The sequence below is a fragment of a genome, unplaced genomic scaffold (genome assembly GCF_019419815.1).
Source record: "Pyrus x bretschneideri cultivar Hongxiangsu unplaced genomic scaffold, Pyrus_bretschneideri_v1 Contig38, whole genome shotgun sequence".
Lineage (NCBI taxonomy): Eukaryota > Viridiplantae > Streptophyta > Magnoliopsida > Rosales > Rosaceae > Pyrus > Pyrus x bretschneideri.
Window position 1 is genome coordinate 4,029,843 of NW_025999701.1, and position 17,674 is coordinate 4,047,516.

Genomic DNA, 17,674 nt, shown 5'->3' on the forward strand with positions numbered 1-17,674 from the left:
TGACCGAGCTATTGCGCGATTTCCAATGCAACAAGGTCATTAATGAGGCACTACGATGAAACATGACCAACATAAGCAGGTCACCCTTCACGGACGAGATTGAATAAGCAGAGCCTCCATGCAAGTTCAGCATGCAACGTTTCACTTCCTTCAAAGGGGATGAAGACCCGGAGAGACACCTAAAGCACAACCGAAGGGAAATGATCCTCTATTGAAATAACGATGATCTCATGTGCAAGATATTAGCCACCACTCTACAAGGCGAGGCACAAGATTGGTTCTATACCCTGCCGCCACAATCTATCCTGAGTTTCGACGAGTTTTCTTTGGTTTTCACATTCACCAAAGAATATTCATCCTATCACTCAATCAAGAAAAAGTTCTACCACTTGTTCAACGTCAAGAAGAACCCAAAGGAGTCGCTTCGCGATTTTGTGAAGAGGTTCAAAGCAAAGAAGGCAAAGATAGTCAGATACAATGACTCGATAGCTAGAGCAGTCTTCCAAAAAGGACTCCTAGCAGACCACCTGCTGTTCAGAAAATTAATCATGAAAGAAGATCTAACTCTGGGAGACTCTTTCGCTCTGGTAGAGAAGCATGCACCTTGGGACGAGGTTCACTGATGCACATTCAAGGAAAATTCGAGCGATTTTGAATATGAAGTCCTCCACTACTCTAAAGGAAATTCAAGGTCTGATTGGACGAATAGCCGCATCTGAAGCATCAATAAGCTCTAACCTCATACAAGAAGAGTTAGGAGCCCAACTACCTGTATTCCACAGTTCAAAAGCTCTCCTCGATGCGAAAATCAGTTACCAAAAATTCAAAAGCTAACTTTGGCAACAGTTGTTGCAACCCGGAAGCTCAAGTTATACCTTTAGACGCACGCAGTCATCCTCATGACGCACTATTTCGCCCAATCCAAACACGTGACGATAAAGGCGCAGACACTGGTGATGCAAAGTTTTTTGACGAACGCAACAACTCAGCTTAAAAGGCACACCAAGGACAAACGAACACTAGAAGGACACTCGGAATCAATTTTTGTCCATGTCACCCCAGAATATTCTACATAGGAGCAACATGTACCGGCAAGTTGAGCACTACCTCCTGCTGCGCGTTACACGGCCCCATCTGACCCTTGCTCCATAATTCAGCTCTAGAGTAGCCCGATACCGGCAGTTGAGCATTTCTTGCTATGTGTAACATGACCCCAGCTCTATGGCTCCCTACCGTGCCTTCATGCCTAGCCTAGGCGAGGCAACAGAGTAACTCAACGATGCTCCGAAGGCAGGCGAGCATGCCCTAGCCATGCCTACTTCGCCCGATGGAGACTTCTAGCCTTTGCACTACAACGACGCATTTAACTACAAAGGCTCAGAAGCAGGCATGGTCCTTATCTCCTCAGACGGTTCGATGCTCGAGCAGGCGATTACTCTAGGCTTCAAGGCATCCAACAACGGAGCAGAGTACGAAGCCCTACTAGCAAGCCTTCAAATGGCAAAAGACTTGGCGGTGAAAAAGCTTACAATTCATTCTGATTCCCAACTAATCACCAACCAGACTACTCGGAGTACATGGCAAAACGTCAAAGAATGACGCAAAGTTCTATTATAGACTACCTGGTCAATGACACAGTCCCCACAAAAAGGTTGAAGTCTAGAAAGCTCCAAATAAAGGCAGCATGCTACTACATGGGGAACAACATTCTCGCCCGAAGATCATACACTGGACTACATCTCCACTGCTTAGCATATCCCGATGATCTAAAGGTTCTAAGCTCAATCCACAAAAGCATTTGTGGAAATCACTCCAAAGGCCGATCCTTAACGTGGAAGGCTCTTAACATAGGCTACTACTGGCCTACCATGCATCAAGACACTAAAGACTAAGTACAAAAGTATGATCGCTGCCAACGCTCTAAGCCAGTACCAGCACTGCCTGCCAGTGAGCAACATCTGCGACAAGTCATTGGCCGTTCATACGGTGGGCAATCGACTTGTTAGGGCCAATGTCGCTCACTACTGAGGGCAGAGGCATGATGATCGTGGCAACCGATTACTTCACCAAATGGGTAGAAGCAGAGCCCATGACAACCATGACTCAGACGGACATAGAGCGCTTCATATGGAAGAACGTCATTTGCCGATTTAGCATCCCTCAATCCATCGTCACTGACAATGGCCCGCGGTTCGTGGGCAAAGATATAGCGAAGTTCTTCCAAAAATATGGCATCAAGCAACACATGCCACGCCGAGATATCCTCAAGGCAATAGGCATGCCAAAGCATCTAACAAGACAATCATTGACTACCTTAAGAAATCCCTCTTCGACAAGAAGGGAAAATAGCCAAACGAACTCCCCGGATATCTATGGGCATATCGCACCACCAAAAGACGAACAACTGGTGAGACTCATTTCTCTTTAGCATTTGGTTCAGAAGCAATCATTCCTCCCGATGTCATCGTGCCAAGTATTAGCACTCTACTACCAAGCATTGAGCAGAACAGTAAGGAGATGGCCACAAGCATAGATCTGGCAGAGGAGAAGTGCGAACAAACCATCACTTGTATCGCAGCCTACTAGCAGCAGCTTATCTCTAACTGCAATAAAAAGGGCAATATCCAGCAATTCCAGCCCAGAGATCTAGTCCTAAGAAAAGCTTTTATCATTGCCCACAAAGAAGGCTCCAAAAAGATGGATCATATCTGGGAAGGTTCGTACAAGATCAACAGGGTAGACGGTAAGGGTATTTACACCCTCGCTACCATGAATGACAAAGAGATCAAAAAAGCAGTGGAACGCCTATAATATAAGGATGTACCATGTAACCTCCCGCTACATCAAAGCCCGAAGACTCAGGTAGCTCGACGGGCACCACCTCACAAACAGAAAACTATTCAGTTGTTATGTAGTTCCTACCTTACAGCTAAGTTCTCGTTCATTTCACTCATTTTTCAACGAGGAATTCAGAAGTAATCTACAACTTGGCTCGGCTGCATGCTTACAACAACTAAGTCTCTTCTTAAGGACTCATCGCAGGAATTGCGCCCCCCGAGGGACCAACCATGCTCTCCAGTGCGAGAAGGTAAACTCATTGCTCTCAAGTGTGATAAGGTAAACCAATTTCCCAACACCCACATGGGTCTGCTCTCCAAGGCGGAAGGATAAACTTACACTCCGAATATCCAGACGTGAATGAACCAGGCTACCATGGTATAACTAGATGCACGATGGCTTGCGCTGGCATTCAAGGCTTAGCTAATTGAAGGATTTTGGGTCTCTTGGCTTAATCCGTGGGGAACCCGGCCTCAGAGACGGATAAGGCACATTACGGAGTACGCCTTATGAACGGCTACCTTGGAACCTTAAAGCTGCTACCGAGTGCACTAAGGTAGCCTATGATTTTTGGAAAACTGCCTACAGCTTGCCCTTTGAGCAGTAAAGTCATGCTAGATTTATACAACCACACATTCTTATGAAAGGTTAAACAAGCTAGCGTGCATATACAAAGCTTTATCCACTGCCGACATGCTACGTAGTCGATAAGCTTCATCTCTGCCAAGCGCAGAACGACCAACACTAAGTCCTAAAGTGTTATGTAATTGCTACGCAACCTACAGAATTGGAGAAAGCCAAGGTTAACAACCTAGTGGTCACGCGAACTTGTCTATTTCTGTAAGTAAAACATCCGGCTACCGACCCTATGGCTAACAACTTTGCAAATTTCTACACCAACACCTATGGCTGCATAGGCTACACGGCTTATCTGTTTATAGAAAAGTAGCATGTCCACCACTGGTCTATAAAGTCTACGGTTAAGGCATAAACTAAAGAAATGAAGATGGAGAAAAGCGAAGGAAACAAGTTTATTAAATTTTCTAGCAAAATTGATAAACAACTAGCGAAGAACATTTTCCATCGAAATTGATAAACGACTAGCAAAGGCCAAATGAGTTCAAGCAAAACAAGAGCAATAAGGAAAACAAAGAAAATCCTAAAGGCTACCTAGAAGACTACCCTTCAGCAGCTTGGACATCCCACGATTACTCGGCCGCCACACCTTTAATAGCCGCAATGCTCCCAATAGCGGCATCATTCGGCACTTTACCCCCGGTTACTCCAGCTTGGGCATCAACCTCTCTGACTACTTCATCGATGGAGATCTCTAAAATAAAGGCAAGCAAGCCTTTCGGAGAAATAGAGAAAGGTTTGAAGTCTTCCAAGCAAACGCGAAGTCGAACGGTCTACCAAAGAGATGATCTACATAACCCATCTTTTAGAAATCGGCCTGACTCTGAACAAGCGAAGCCTCAAGCCCAGCCTTCTCACCTTTCAGCTGCTCGTTTTCCTCGAGCAGACCAACACAAACGCGTGGCAGCTCATCCACTTATTTCTTTAAACTTTTGTTGGTCTTCAGCGCACCTTAGAGTTCTAACACTTAGGGTTCAAGCCTATCACCTTCTTGAAGTGGATCACTTGGTTACAAGCAGCAATCAACTTTCCATCTTTTGCATAAGCAGTGGAATGAAGCTTAGAAACGGCACATTAAAGATCTTAAATCTAAGGTATGTAACATCTGATCTCCTTCTCTGCACTTTCATATTTAACTTAGATCACATCAAGCCTAGTCTTCAAGTCAACGATCTATTGGCAAGCTGTCTCAAGCTGTACAAAAGTGTGGGCAGAGATGTTAGACCCCTTTAAAGCAATGAGCTCAGATTCCAACCTCTTGATCTTTTCAGCGGAAGAATGAGCTCCGGCTTCCACAACCTTTATTACCTCATTGGCAACCTTGGTATTCTTTTGTTCAAGAAGCATAGACTCGGCTGCCAGAATAGCTGTCTTCTGTATCATGGCAAGTAGTCTTCTAATGCTATCGACAAACTTAGCACAAGCGTCCATGTCTTCAAGCAGATCTAATTTCAAAATTGCACAGATCTCAATAGCCTCCCCAGAAGCAAGTTTAATGGATTTCTCACAGCTGCCCACGCGAGCAGTCTCCTCCTACCCAGCAGGCGAATTAGTCTCAACAGCAGGGGGAATGGGCCTTAGCGCCACTTTAGTAGCAGAGTCCACCTTATTACTCTTCATAATAGTAAGCCTTTCTAAAGGTGAACCGAACTTAGCTCCTAACGGACTTCTTGGTACAGACTTCAGCACTGGGGGCATGACAGGACCTCTACGCTGACCAATCCTATCAGCAATCGTACTTGCCATTCTCGACAAGGCATACACCACAGACTCAGATCTAGCAGCCTCATATTTCTTCCCATTGGAAGAAGTCATGTCAATCACAAACCTCTTGATAGTAAGCGGACCCTCACAAGTAGCGAAGGAAGTCTTCAGTTTTTTCTCAACCAGCATCTCTTAAGCAGGCAGGAAAGATCTCTTCTTTCCACTTTCATTCATAGTAGGTTCCACGATTGCTATCAGACGAGACAATGTATCCGCCTTGATCCTTTTTACCTTCTCTCTCGAAAGCAGCCCACCTTTCTCCCAGGGAAGAGGACTAAGCAGCCATCGTCATTCATGATACTCAGCATGGAAGCTTAATCCATACTGGCTTTTCCCTTATTTTTTTTCTTCTCTCGGACCAGCAGGTATGAGGCATGCATGCCTAGTATTCCAGCAGCCCCATGAGGCCCGCGACCTCCTTATTTCTCTTAATCGTCGGCCCAGCCTGCGTTAGGTCCAAGAGCCCAAAAGACATGAGCCATGCAGCTCGCCTAGCACTGCGTCCCAATGCATCAATCTGCGGCCCCAACCGCACAAGCTGTCCTTGACTCTAGCCAAGTCGAGCAGCCCAAGCGATGGTCCCTACCACAACATTTCCTCGGCCCATGCCGAGCCAACTTTTGGCCCCTGCAAACCGACATACCGCACCACCCCGACGGCTGCCCCGCGACAGCACTATCCAAGAAGAAGACAAGGAAAATTAATTTTTTCTTACCTTGGAACGGCATGGAGAAGACGAAGAAAATAACGAAAGACGACCCTTTGCACGGGCAAGATGTAGAAGATTGCTAGAGGAGAGGGAACAAATATCCTCTAAGCTTTCTCTCTCTTGTAGGGTAGAATAAATTGCTCTCCAAAGTTGATTTAATAATCCACTTAAAGTGAACTTAAATAGGCTTTGAGAGAAATTTATTTCCCTTTCCTAAAATGATCTAATTTTCTATTAAAGAGGGACTACATCAAAATAGGAAATAATCCTATGTTTCCTAAAGCAAGAAGATCTCTACACCTGCTGCCCTTTCCTGCGAGCAGCCAACAAGTGTAGGGGCATTTGTGGAGCCAAAAATAATCAAGAAGAATATGGAGGCAACACGTGGATTTTTGGGTTAAAAAGACAAGATTACCCTCGAGGCACACCGAGATTTGTACGCACAAGCGGTGGACAATCATCCCTCAATCAAGTCAAAAATGTCCAAAATAGGTATTTATTCAAAACCTATTTCATCCATCCTCATCAAATATTCTCCACAAGATAACCTCCAAATTATTCATTTCTAATTATATTAATTAGCAAACAAATCATGAATCTCTCTCAAAAAAACCATCCAAGTGGCCGGTCCCCATCCTCCCAAAGGGGCCGGCCACACCCCTATAAATACCATCTCATTTTCTTCAAAACTCAATTCAAATTCTCTTGCTAAATTCTCCAAACACTTTTCCCTCAAAATTCTAACTTTGGCATCAGAACCCTCCCCCCCAAAAAAAAAAAAAAATCATTGTGGGCGCGTGAAGCTCTTGACCTTGACCTAAAGTGTTATTTGTTTTGTAGGTGCAATTTTGTTCAAGAGTAAGGAGGAAGAAATTTACATCTACATCAACTATACGATCTCAGAAAGCTAACAATATACCCTCAAATTCAATGAAAGAACAGAATCACCTCGTAGGAAGGTTCTTTAATGGAAAGACAAGATACATGGCCATGGTTTTCTTATGAACCTACATCAAAGATTTGTTCCCAGAAATTGCGTGTCCCCCACAATATATTCAACCATACAAAGCATGCGTAAGCATGACCCAGGGATCCCATAAGCCATTAGTCTTTTCTTTCTTTTTCCCTCAAAACCTAAAATAGTGGCATTGACATTTGACCATATGATGAGGTGTGGCGCTCATGTAAAACAGCTAAGGTTCCCCAAACCTCAATCCTTAGCTCCCCAACATCACTACAACGTCATACTGAGGTCATACATATTATAGAGGTGTATCATAAAGTCCCTGGAGCTCAAGCAAACTTGTGCCATGTTGGTCTTATTGGCCGCCAATAACAATTCACTTTGACCTTCCAAAAATACACCTCTCTCTCTCTCTCTCTCTCTCTCTCTCTCTCTCTCTCTCTCTCTCATTACTACTATATATAGAGCTGCAAATATCTTTCATTTGTCCTCACATTATTTTGCAGCAGTTTTCAAATTTCAAGCCAAAGTTTTAGAGACTGATAAAATATGCCTGAGAAGGAAGTTTCAAGTGTCCTGAAAAAACCTCGTGTTGTGGTGAGGAAGTTCTTGGCGAGGCCTCAGCTTGAAGGAGTTGGAGCCATTGTTAGAAGGAGCATAGGGAGGTAAGTGATCACTGAGTTCTAAAGCCAGATTGTAGAGTTTCTGCCTGTTTTTCATAGATTATTAAATGAAAGATCTATTGAAGGATTTGAGATGTCTGAATTAATGGGGTGTTGTGTTCTTTGCAGGTTTGAGCTGAAATACTTTGATCCTTTTCTTGTTTTGGATGAGTTCTCAGGTGGGTATCTCTGTTAATCTTTCCATGTTTCTTTATTGAATGTAGATCTATAAATCTCAACTTGTAAGTCAGATATCTTATGTTCGATTTTTCATAAAAAAAAATTCTCATCCCCAATATCATTCCGTAAAAGAAAACTGTTAATTTTTGTTTCCATATGTAGTTAATTATTTTCTAATATTGCTCTTGCAATTGCAGTTACTGCTCCTGCTGGTTTCCCGGATCATCCACACAGAGGTTTTGAGACAGTGACCTACATGTTGCAGGTATAGAAACCATTATTTATATTCATTTTCTGTGCTGGAAAGGTGTATCATTTACATTTCCAGCTAACCCATTTCTTATTTATTCCAAAACCTTGTCTTTTTTTTTTTTTTTTTTTTTTTCGCGATTAGCATCTGAATTACCTTAATCAGTGAAATAGCCACCTGTTATTTTGACTAATGGGATTCATGAGTACTGAACTTAATTAATTACCTTAGTTGAACGCAATTGCTGTTTTTGGGGTGATTAGGGAGCTGTGACGCATGAAGATTTTGAAGGGCACAAAGGGACAATAGGAGCCGGTGACCTACAGTGGATGACCGCCGGAAGAGGCATCCTTCACTCGGAAATGCCCGCCGCCCAGGGAACCCAAAAGGGTTTACAGTTGTGGATAAACCTCTCCTCCAAGCATAAAATGTATGTATACATTACCCATACCTACCTTAATTATTAATTCATTTGGACACATCGACCATGTGCTAACAAACTAGTATGGTTTGGCTGCATGACATATGCTTGATGTCATCTGGGCATCATACATTATAAGCCTCATAATCATTATATGTTTGACCCTTTTTATTTCCAGATACTCTTAACAGTATAATGACGATTGTGTAACAATTGAATCTATAAATACCTTCTAAGTTAGTTTGTGTAAAATGGAAGAGGATCCTCTCTTGAGCTCAAGATGAGGATCCTCTTAATCACGAAATTCAGACCGTTCAATTTTAATCCAACGGCTTTAAACAGGGGGTTCCTTAAAAAGTTATAATAATTACAACCGTTGGATTAAAATTGAACGGCCCAGATTTTGTGGTCAGAAGAATCCCCATCCTATGCTCAGGAGAAGATCCTCTTCCGTGTAAAATAAGATTAGTTACAATTGACAACATAAATATTATTTGATTATCTAAGTCTCGTTAAAGAACATTATGTACTTATATAGATAGGATTGATAGTGACAAGGTTCCAACTATTTAAATAAGTGAGAGATATTTTATTATGCCCAGAACATGGACAGATAAGACATATGTCGTTGTATAAGTGGAGTGGCACTTGAAAAAAAAAAAATTATTTCACTTGTATAATAATCTAAAAATAATGCTAAAGACATCAAATTTCTAAAACCAAATAATGTTGATGTTAATGATTGAATTATTGCTTAAGTATTAATTAACGTTTTTATTTCGTATTAATGACGTATCATTTGGTTTGCAAGTTTGATTTCCCTAATATTATCCATAAATTAATAACATATAGTAAAATTTCGTGTTCTAAATACATTGGAATTTTTTTCTACATAAGCATGTGCAATCATCATATGTTGGTCATCATAGGATATTATCCTTTTCTAAAAGTGCTTTTGATTGCTGCGCACATTTTGTGTATTTTTGTGCATACCAACCTAAAATATCTTAGATGCTGTGAAACCATGGGCCTTTTTACTCATATTCCATGGTACTTTGGGAAATTTGGATAAGATTCGACACACAGAGTCAAGACTTTTATAGTGGTTGGCTAGCTTTTTTGTCCCCGGAATTTTTAGTTTTTACTCAAACCAAACGTGGCAGAAAGTCCCTTTCAAATTACAATCAATTAGCATATATCCTTTGCAATTAGTTAGCTTTAAGGGTGTTGCTACTTGCATTCTATTTTTATTGATTACATTGAGTTAATCGGTAAATGAAGTCCAAATAACATTATCATTGTTTGATCGTGACGTAATTTGTGCAAATTAACACAGGATTGATCCAAAGTATCAAGAACTATTGAGCAAGGACGTTGCAGAGGCTTCAAAAGATGGGATCAAAGTTAGAGTGATAGCAGGAGAAGCCTTGGGAACAAAGTCACCAATTTACACAAGGACCCCAACCATGTACTTAGACTTCACACTGAAACCAGGAGCTCACTTGGAACAACCAATACCAACATCATGGAATGCATTTGTCTATGTGTTGGAGGGGGAGGGGATTTTTGGCAGTTCAAAATCTTTGCCTGTGACTGCCCACCACCTTCTTCTTCTTGGAATATCTGGGGATGGCTTGGAGACATGGAACAAGTCTTCGAAAACCCTAAGATTTATCTTGGTTGGAGGTGAGCCTTTGGGGGAGCCTATAACGCAATTTGGCCCCTTTGTGATGAACAGTCAGGAAGAGATTGACCAGACCATTGATGATTTTGACAATTGTGTCAATGGATTTGAGAAGGCTAGACATTGGAGATCTGGACATTTGCTTGATTAGCCTTGATTTTTAGTTACTGTATTATTTGAGAATTTATTTGTTGTTGGGTTTTTCCTTTAAATGGAAATAAAAGTAGTTGATTAATTAGATCAAATTCTGGGCCACAAAGGACTTCCAAGACACAGGAGATATGAACTTAAGCCCTCTTGGTCAAATTTTAAAATTGGTCAACAATACAATTTAGCCCCCTTGGTCAAATTATAAGCATCTAAAAGTCCATGAAAAATCCATTAGAAAGGGTGCGATCGAAGTAACCAAGCGAGTACTTCTGTTCACAAGAGATGATATTAACATTGGTCAACAATACAATTAAGCCCTCTTGGTCCAATTTTTTACCAACCCTCTTAGAGTTTCTTCACAAAATTTTAAAAGGAAAACTAGTGAATATAACTTCAAATCTTTACATTTTAATAAATAAAATAAAAAACCATTCACTAACTTTATTTAATGATGAGGACAACAGAATTTTTATTTTTTATTTTTTTTAAACCCTAAAAATTTAAGGGTTTTTCATTAATATTTAATTTTGTTTTCATTAAATAAAGTTATAACATGATTTTTTTATTAAAATAAACTTAACTCAAGTCCTTTTCATGAAAGTTTCCAATTTTAAATTCAAGTTTTCTAGGCAACTAAGAAAGAATATTATGCATTAAAGTACACAAAAAGCAAAGCGACATAGATCGTGGTTTCCCAATCTTGTCTTCATGTTGTTTCCAAGAAATATCCATGGCATATTGTGGAGCTAGGAATTTAAGACAATGAGATCAAAAAATAGATTTCAAACATCGATCATACTTTTTATTTATAATTGTCCACACGTGTTCTCATATTTTGGAAACGTCATGTTACAACATCATTATCAATAGAATCAAATATCTCTGTCTCAATGTACATAACCAAACTATCATTCAACCATTGATCACCCATCCTATTACGATGTGGATCCTTCACAATTTTCATCACTGAAAAAACTCTTTCAACTGAAGCAGTCGCAATAGGTAAAATCAATGCTAATTTCACTAGCAAGTACACCAAGGGATACTGTCTATCATTCGTCTCCACCAACTTTTGTGCAAGGCTACTAATTCCTTTCAACGCAAAAAATTCAGTATGCAAACACATATCAAAAATATAATTCTTCAGTTCATCTTCAAGAAGTGTGAGCTCCATATCAAAAAAATCTTTTGGATAAAATTGAGCAAGACGAACTAACTTTTCAATGTTAAAAGTTGAGAATGAGTCATCTGGGCTTTCAAGAATATCCGTTGTAGAGGGTAAGAGGTTATCTTCGGCTGGTTTTCTCTTAAAATACCTCTCTATAACTGTTTTAAATAGTACCAAAAAGAATCAACAACATAATATAAATTTGATCAAATTAACAATAATTGACTCAATCAAACTATAAGCAATAAAACACACTATTAGGCAATTTTTGTCTTCAAGGCTTGGCTAATGGAAAATTAGGGATTATATAATTAATAAAATTTGGAATAAACAAATCATGAGCATATTTGCATATGCACTAAAAGAATATATAATTTGGCTAAATTATACTACATTCAAGAACTTTTTTCATGCCCGATGTTATAAATGGATACGAGGATGACACTTTGCCCTTCTCAGACCTAATTCTAAACTAGAATTGAATGAAAAACTGGAATTACTCTCAAACCTAATCCTTATTTTATTCATAACTGAAATGGAATGAAACCCTAAAAACCACAATAAATCTAAGATAACAAAATTGTCAATGATTGGAAACTTGGAGTGGAGGTACCTGATTAAACTTGATGAACAGAGAAACTTGAAATTTGAATGGATACAGCGCTAGTGCTATGGTGGAGTCGCTCGCTCATAGAGAAAACCTCAAATGTGTGGTGGTGGAGCAGCTGTTCAATGTTAAAATAGAAAAATTATTAATTAAAAATTATTTTTTATTTTCTTATATTTTGTTGCTGCTTGGCCGAAGAGGTTACATGTGGGCTCACTAGTTCCATGTTGGGTGACCCAACTTGGGTCAATATTTGTTGGCCATTGTGGGCCACACAACCATTGCTAGTGTTGTTGCAGTGCTGTTAAAAGGGTCAAAATTTTTTTAAAGGGATAAGTTACAAAGCTATTGGGGTCAAGGGAGCCCAATGTCCCCACATTGGCTCTGCTAGTGGGCATATTGTACAAGACAAATATAGGTACGAAAGGCAAGTAATTCACAACTTTTCTTCGCAATTACAAAGTTATAGGTGTCTTGATGGTCGTCCGGTTGGGATTTTCGCCTCCACAAATCCAAAGGTTCTAGGTGATAACTCTAAAAGGTGATCAAACTATTTGAGAAAGTAACTTGGAGGGGGCAGAGGGTGGGAGGTGCTGAAGCACTTTGTTTCTCCATGTAAGGATGATATTTTTGGCTTTGAGGTGGCCTCTCCCTCTTCTCTCCCTTGTCATTACAATCAGTGTACGAGGTGTGATATCCACGCACTCTTTTTTACTTCTCACACATCCTTCTAATTTTCAACTGTCGGATTGGATAAGTTGAAGAAGATCAAAGGATAGAAATTAACAAGGGGTGTGTGGATAGTTGGAGTTGCTCTTATATACTGGTTAGATTAAGGTTCGAAGGGAGGTAGCCACTTAGCACTACAATTTAGTGATAGGCTTATTTTTAGCTACACCTCTTGGAACTTCATTTTGATTTCACTTTGCCCATTGGAACTCAAAAGTCACTACTTTACTCCCTGAAACTCAAAATTTGTTCCATTTGACTTGTAGACTCTCTCCTCCCTGAGACTATATCACATTTGCAATAAATTTGATTATAAATCCCCATTATGCATTAACATCCAACAATAAGAGAATATTAAGCTTAAAAGAAATTGAAGAGATGAAAAAAATAAGAAAGAAATTGATTAGCCTGGCGCATCCAAATCAAATCTACATAAGAAATTAATAGATCTAAGACAATGTGGAGCAAATTTTGAGTTTTATAGAGACGACTTTTAAGTTTTAGAGGGCAAAATGGGATCAAAATCGAGGTTCAATGGGCAAAGTGGAGCGAACTTTGAGTTTCGAGTAGTAAAGTTGCGACTTTTGAGTTACATGGAGTAAAGTGAGATTAAAATCGAGTTATAGGGGGTGTAGCTAAAAAATAAGTCTTTAGTGATATGTCTTCACTTGTCAGTGAAAAATCTTAAGTTCAAATATCGAAAATGGTAAGTTCGCTAATAATTTATTCTCCTACGCTTTTGGTGTAAATATATTATTGTCTTAGAACAAAAAAGTTAGAAAGGAGGTAAAATGTTTGGTTTATCATAATTGATAAATCATAGAGTTTTTTTTTTTTTTTTTTTTTTTTTTTCAAACGATAGATTTTATTAGATTAATATTGACAGGGTTCGAACCCACGTCGTCATATAAGAGCTCAACACATTTCCACCATTTCGGTAAAGGCCCATTTGCAAATCATGGAGTTTAATATGGGTTCTTTCACCCAAATATGGGTGGATCGCCATAATCAATTATTTAATTTATTGAATTCATTTTTTACCTAGTTAACCTTGTTTTTTTCTAACACATTTTAGATGACCATATAATTAGAAATTTAGATTACTTTTTCCAAGAATAAATGTTAAAAAAATAAAGATTATAAATGTAAATTGAAAATAGAAATCTATCTTTTAACATAGAAATCCAATTATTATTTTTTGGATTTTTATCATAAATGGTTCCTGAAATTGAAAATCAATTAATGTAGTTTCTGAAAATAGGTGTCGCAAATCAATATGATCATTCCGTCATAATTCTGTTAAAAATTTTGTTAAGTGATGATGTGGCACATAAAATGGTCCCTAAAATTGACATACGACATCAAAATGGTCCCTAAAATTGAAAATCGAGTGTCCCAAATCAATGGTATCTTTCCGTCACAATTCTGTCAAAAATTATATTATGTGCTGATGTGACACATAAATGGATCACACAAATCTAATTAAATTTAAAAAAATACAAATAGGTTTAACAATTTAATAGTTAATAAAAAGTTGTGAACCCAAAAACCCAGTCCTGCAATCACCCCAATCCCAGCCCACATTCCTCTACCTCCTTCATTCTCTATTCTCTAAAAAAAAATCTCAATACACCCATCTTTACACACTTTGACACCATTCACCAAATTGAACCTGGATTGAGATCACCTTTGGTGACAACTTGGCTGATTGGCAACGACTTTTGAGACATCATCGTTAACATTTAGGCGATCAACATCCTCACAACCTTAATCTTGGAGAGCTTGTTCGACGCTTTTCTAATGGTCTAGTGACTCAAAGAAAGCGAGGTCTACCGTGAGATAATGAAGTTATAACCGAGGTGCATCTATTGTTGGTTGAAAACTATTTCCAAACCCCCTCTTAGGCATTTCCAAACCCCCTCTTAGGCCTTGGTTAAGCCTTGTGCCTTTGAGAATTATGGAAGGGATTTCTATCCAGAGTAAGTCCTACTACAAGGGGAAAAAAAATCTAATGTGCAAAAAGGTATTTAGACAACTTTTTTAATTAAGTATTAAACCCACATCAGCACATAACAAATTTTTTTACAGAATTGTGGCCGAATGATCATATTGATTTGTGATAGCTATTTTCAAGGACTACATTCATCGATTTTCAATTTTAGGGATCATCTTGATGGTATGGGTCAATTTCAAGGACAATCTTAATGGTATGAGTCAATTTCAGGAATCATTTGTGATATAAAACCCATAAATTTTGTGGGGCCCATTTATATGCCACATCAACACTTAACGAAATTTTTAACAGAATTGTGAGGGAATGACCACATGATTTACGACACCTATCTTCAGGGACTACATTAATTAATTTTCAATTTTAAGGACCATCTTGATGGTAAGGGTAAATTGCATGGACCATTTGTGACACGCCCCGACTGAAATCAAGGTGTGATGGCCGTCATGTGAGGGTGACGTAGCCATGTGCACAGTGCGGAAGCGATAATAATAATAGAAATGCGAATAAATAAAAACTAAACTAATAGCAGTACTAGCTAAGATAACATGCTAGTGCGAGATTAAATGTGATAAACACAACCAGAGTATAAGTAGCCTAAGTGCAGTCCAGCATGACGAATACTAATTATACAACACCTAAAGGTGATCCTATATTTGTGTTGTTTTGTCAGAACCACCGTCAAAATCCTCGTGAGCCACCAAAGCACTTCTACCTAAAACCTGGAGGGGCGCAAAACAGAAAGTTTGAGTGGGCAAAAACAAAGCTTTTCAAAATCATTTCATTCTCAAAAGTTCTAACACCTCTCCGTAAAACCTGTATAATTTCCCAGAAAATAGAATATATACATATATTGAAACCATACTCGAATTAGCAAAATCCACATATATGCCATGTCAAATATCTCAGCATAACATATGAAAGCCAGGTGATATCAATCAATGCAAATGATATGTCAGCCGAAGTCACCTAACGTGACTTGTACAGCTGAATCTAGAGCTCAAATCCACATCTCAACAACTGTACTTGCACACGAGTCGGAACCACCTAAAGTGGTATGTATGACAGAACTGAGTGTAAATAAATACGCTCAAGTGCTACGATCACGTGAAGACTGTGCGAATAATCGTCGGTCACCTACGAGTCGGAACCACCTAAAGTGGTATGTACGACAGGACTGTGCACCTAACTTGTATCCAAGGTGAGCGTATGGTGTGGGAGGTGAACATCACGTGAAGAACTGTGCCCTAACTCTGGGCGGGAGCACTAACACCGGGTTGTAGGTTTATGAGCTCTCAACACATCTCACATAATCAACAATTCACAACCATAAACAATCTACTACTCACCTGATACTTACCTGAGCGTCCACAGCGCCAAATCACAAATATATGCAACTATTAATGCATAAATAAATAGGCAGATACTTTGCATGGCATTTTAAAACATATAATCATTTAATTCAATTTTCTGGGAAAAATCTCAAGTATATAGGTATATACGGAAAACCAAAAGCCCACTCACTGGTATGTGGAAGGGTCATAGCCCCAGAGCCTTGATTAACTGCGCTCGTCCTGAGGATAGGTCTCACCTATATGCGAAACAACTATATAAATGTTAATTTAATGCACATAACCAATATTAGGTAATAACTTCTCATACAATGCTCAAATGGGGTGTTTGAATATACGAACGTGATCTACTCAACCTCACGAACATCCCTATACTTTTAAAATAATTTTTCGACCACCCACGCGCTGCCTCGCGCTGGCCATGCGCTGCCACGTGCCTGGCACACGGACTGAAACTCTAATAGCGTTAGGGAATATTCCGTCCAAAAATGGAATATACCGTTTTATATACCTGACGCCGTTAGTATATTCCGTCAAAGTTGACGGAATATTCTTCGTCTTCTCCGGTGAGCCTCGCCGGTCGCCACTGTCTGCAACTCGAATTTTCGCCGATTTCTGGAAAAACTTCAAAACTTCATATCTTCTTCATTTCTCAACCAAATTCCATGAAATTTGTACCAAAATGAAGCTCACAACGAGTAGATTGGGGACCTAAAACCAACAAAAGTCGCCTGAAAAACCTTCGATATTCCGGCCAAAACTTGAAACTCGCTAAACTCGACTTCCCGATGTCCAAAACACCTCGTTTTTCTTCTCCGAGCTTCGTGAAGACGTTCTAAAGCTCCCTAGAAGCTTAAAATCTCCCAAAAACTTCACATTTAGGTGTGCATGAACAGTGCACCAAATCGGGGTTTGCAAGAATTAGGGTTTTCGAAGGTTTCACATCCAACCAAAGGTATGGATGAGTTATGGGCTTGCTAGGAGTCCAAAACCAACCTTCAAATCTTCGATCCGTGATGTTTGAAGGGTTTTCGAGGGTTGTCTGTACAGGTTGTACGAAAATCAAGAAATCTGAGAAAGGGAGGAGAGAGAGGGAGTCATGGGATTGTTTGGGTGTGTGTGTGTGTTTGTGGTCCTAGTTGAGTCACCAACCAAAAACAAACCACCACACCATCTAACGTCCAAGGGCAAAATCGTCATTCCATGCTATCGATACAAATATTGTGGGACGAGCTGTCACAATTTGCAATAAAAACCCTATTTTTTTTTGTTTGAATAAATTTTTTTCTTTCTAAATTTTGTATAGAAATCCAATGATAGGCAACCACTTAGTACTGCAATTATTATAGAAATCCAATGACAGGAAGGTTAAAGTTCTAAATTAAATTTTGAAAATTAAATGATGTGGTTGTTGATGATTATATTATTACTTAAGTATTAATTATCGTGTTTATTTCTTATTTGTGACACATCATTTAGTTTACAAAATTTAGCGTGCATGTCACTTAGTACTACAGTCTATGGTATTCCTATCCACTTATAAGTGTGA

General features: G+C 39.3%; 1 protein-coding gene across 1 annotated transcript; it reads left to right on the forward strand.

Annotated features, from left to right (window-relative positions):
- The first annotated feature begins 7,376 nt into the window (after positions 1–7,376).
- Positions 7,377–10,353, forward strand: LOC103954546 (pirin-like protein). The gene is made up of 5 exons (XM_009366378.3): positions 7,377–7,576; positions 7,703–7,752; positions 7,951–8,018; positions 8,267–8,433; positions 9,761–10,353. The coding sequence occupies exons 1-5, from the start codon at positions 7,461–7,463 to the stop codon at positions 10,257–10,259; spliced, it is 900 nt and encodes a 299-aa protein (XP_009364653.1). The 5' UTR covers positions 7,377–7,460; the 3' UTR covers positions 10,260–10,353.
- The last annotated feature ends 7,321 nt before the right edge of the window (positions 10,354–17,674 follow it).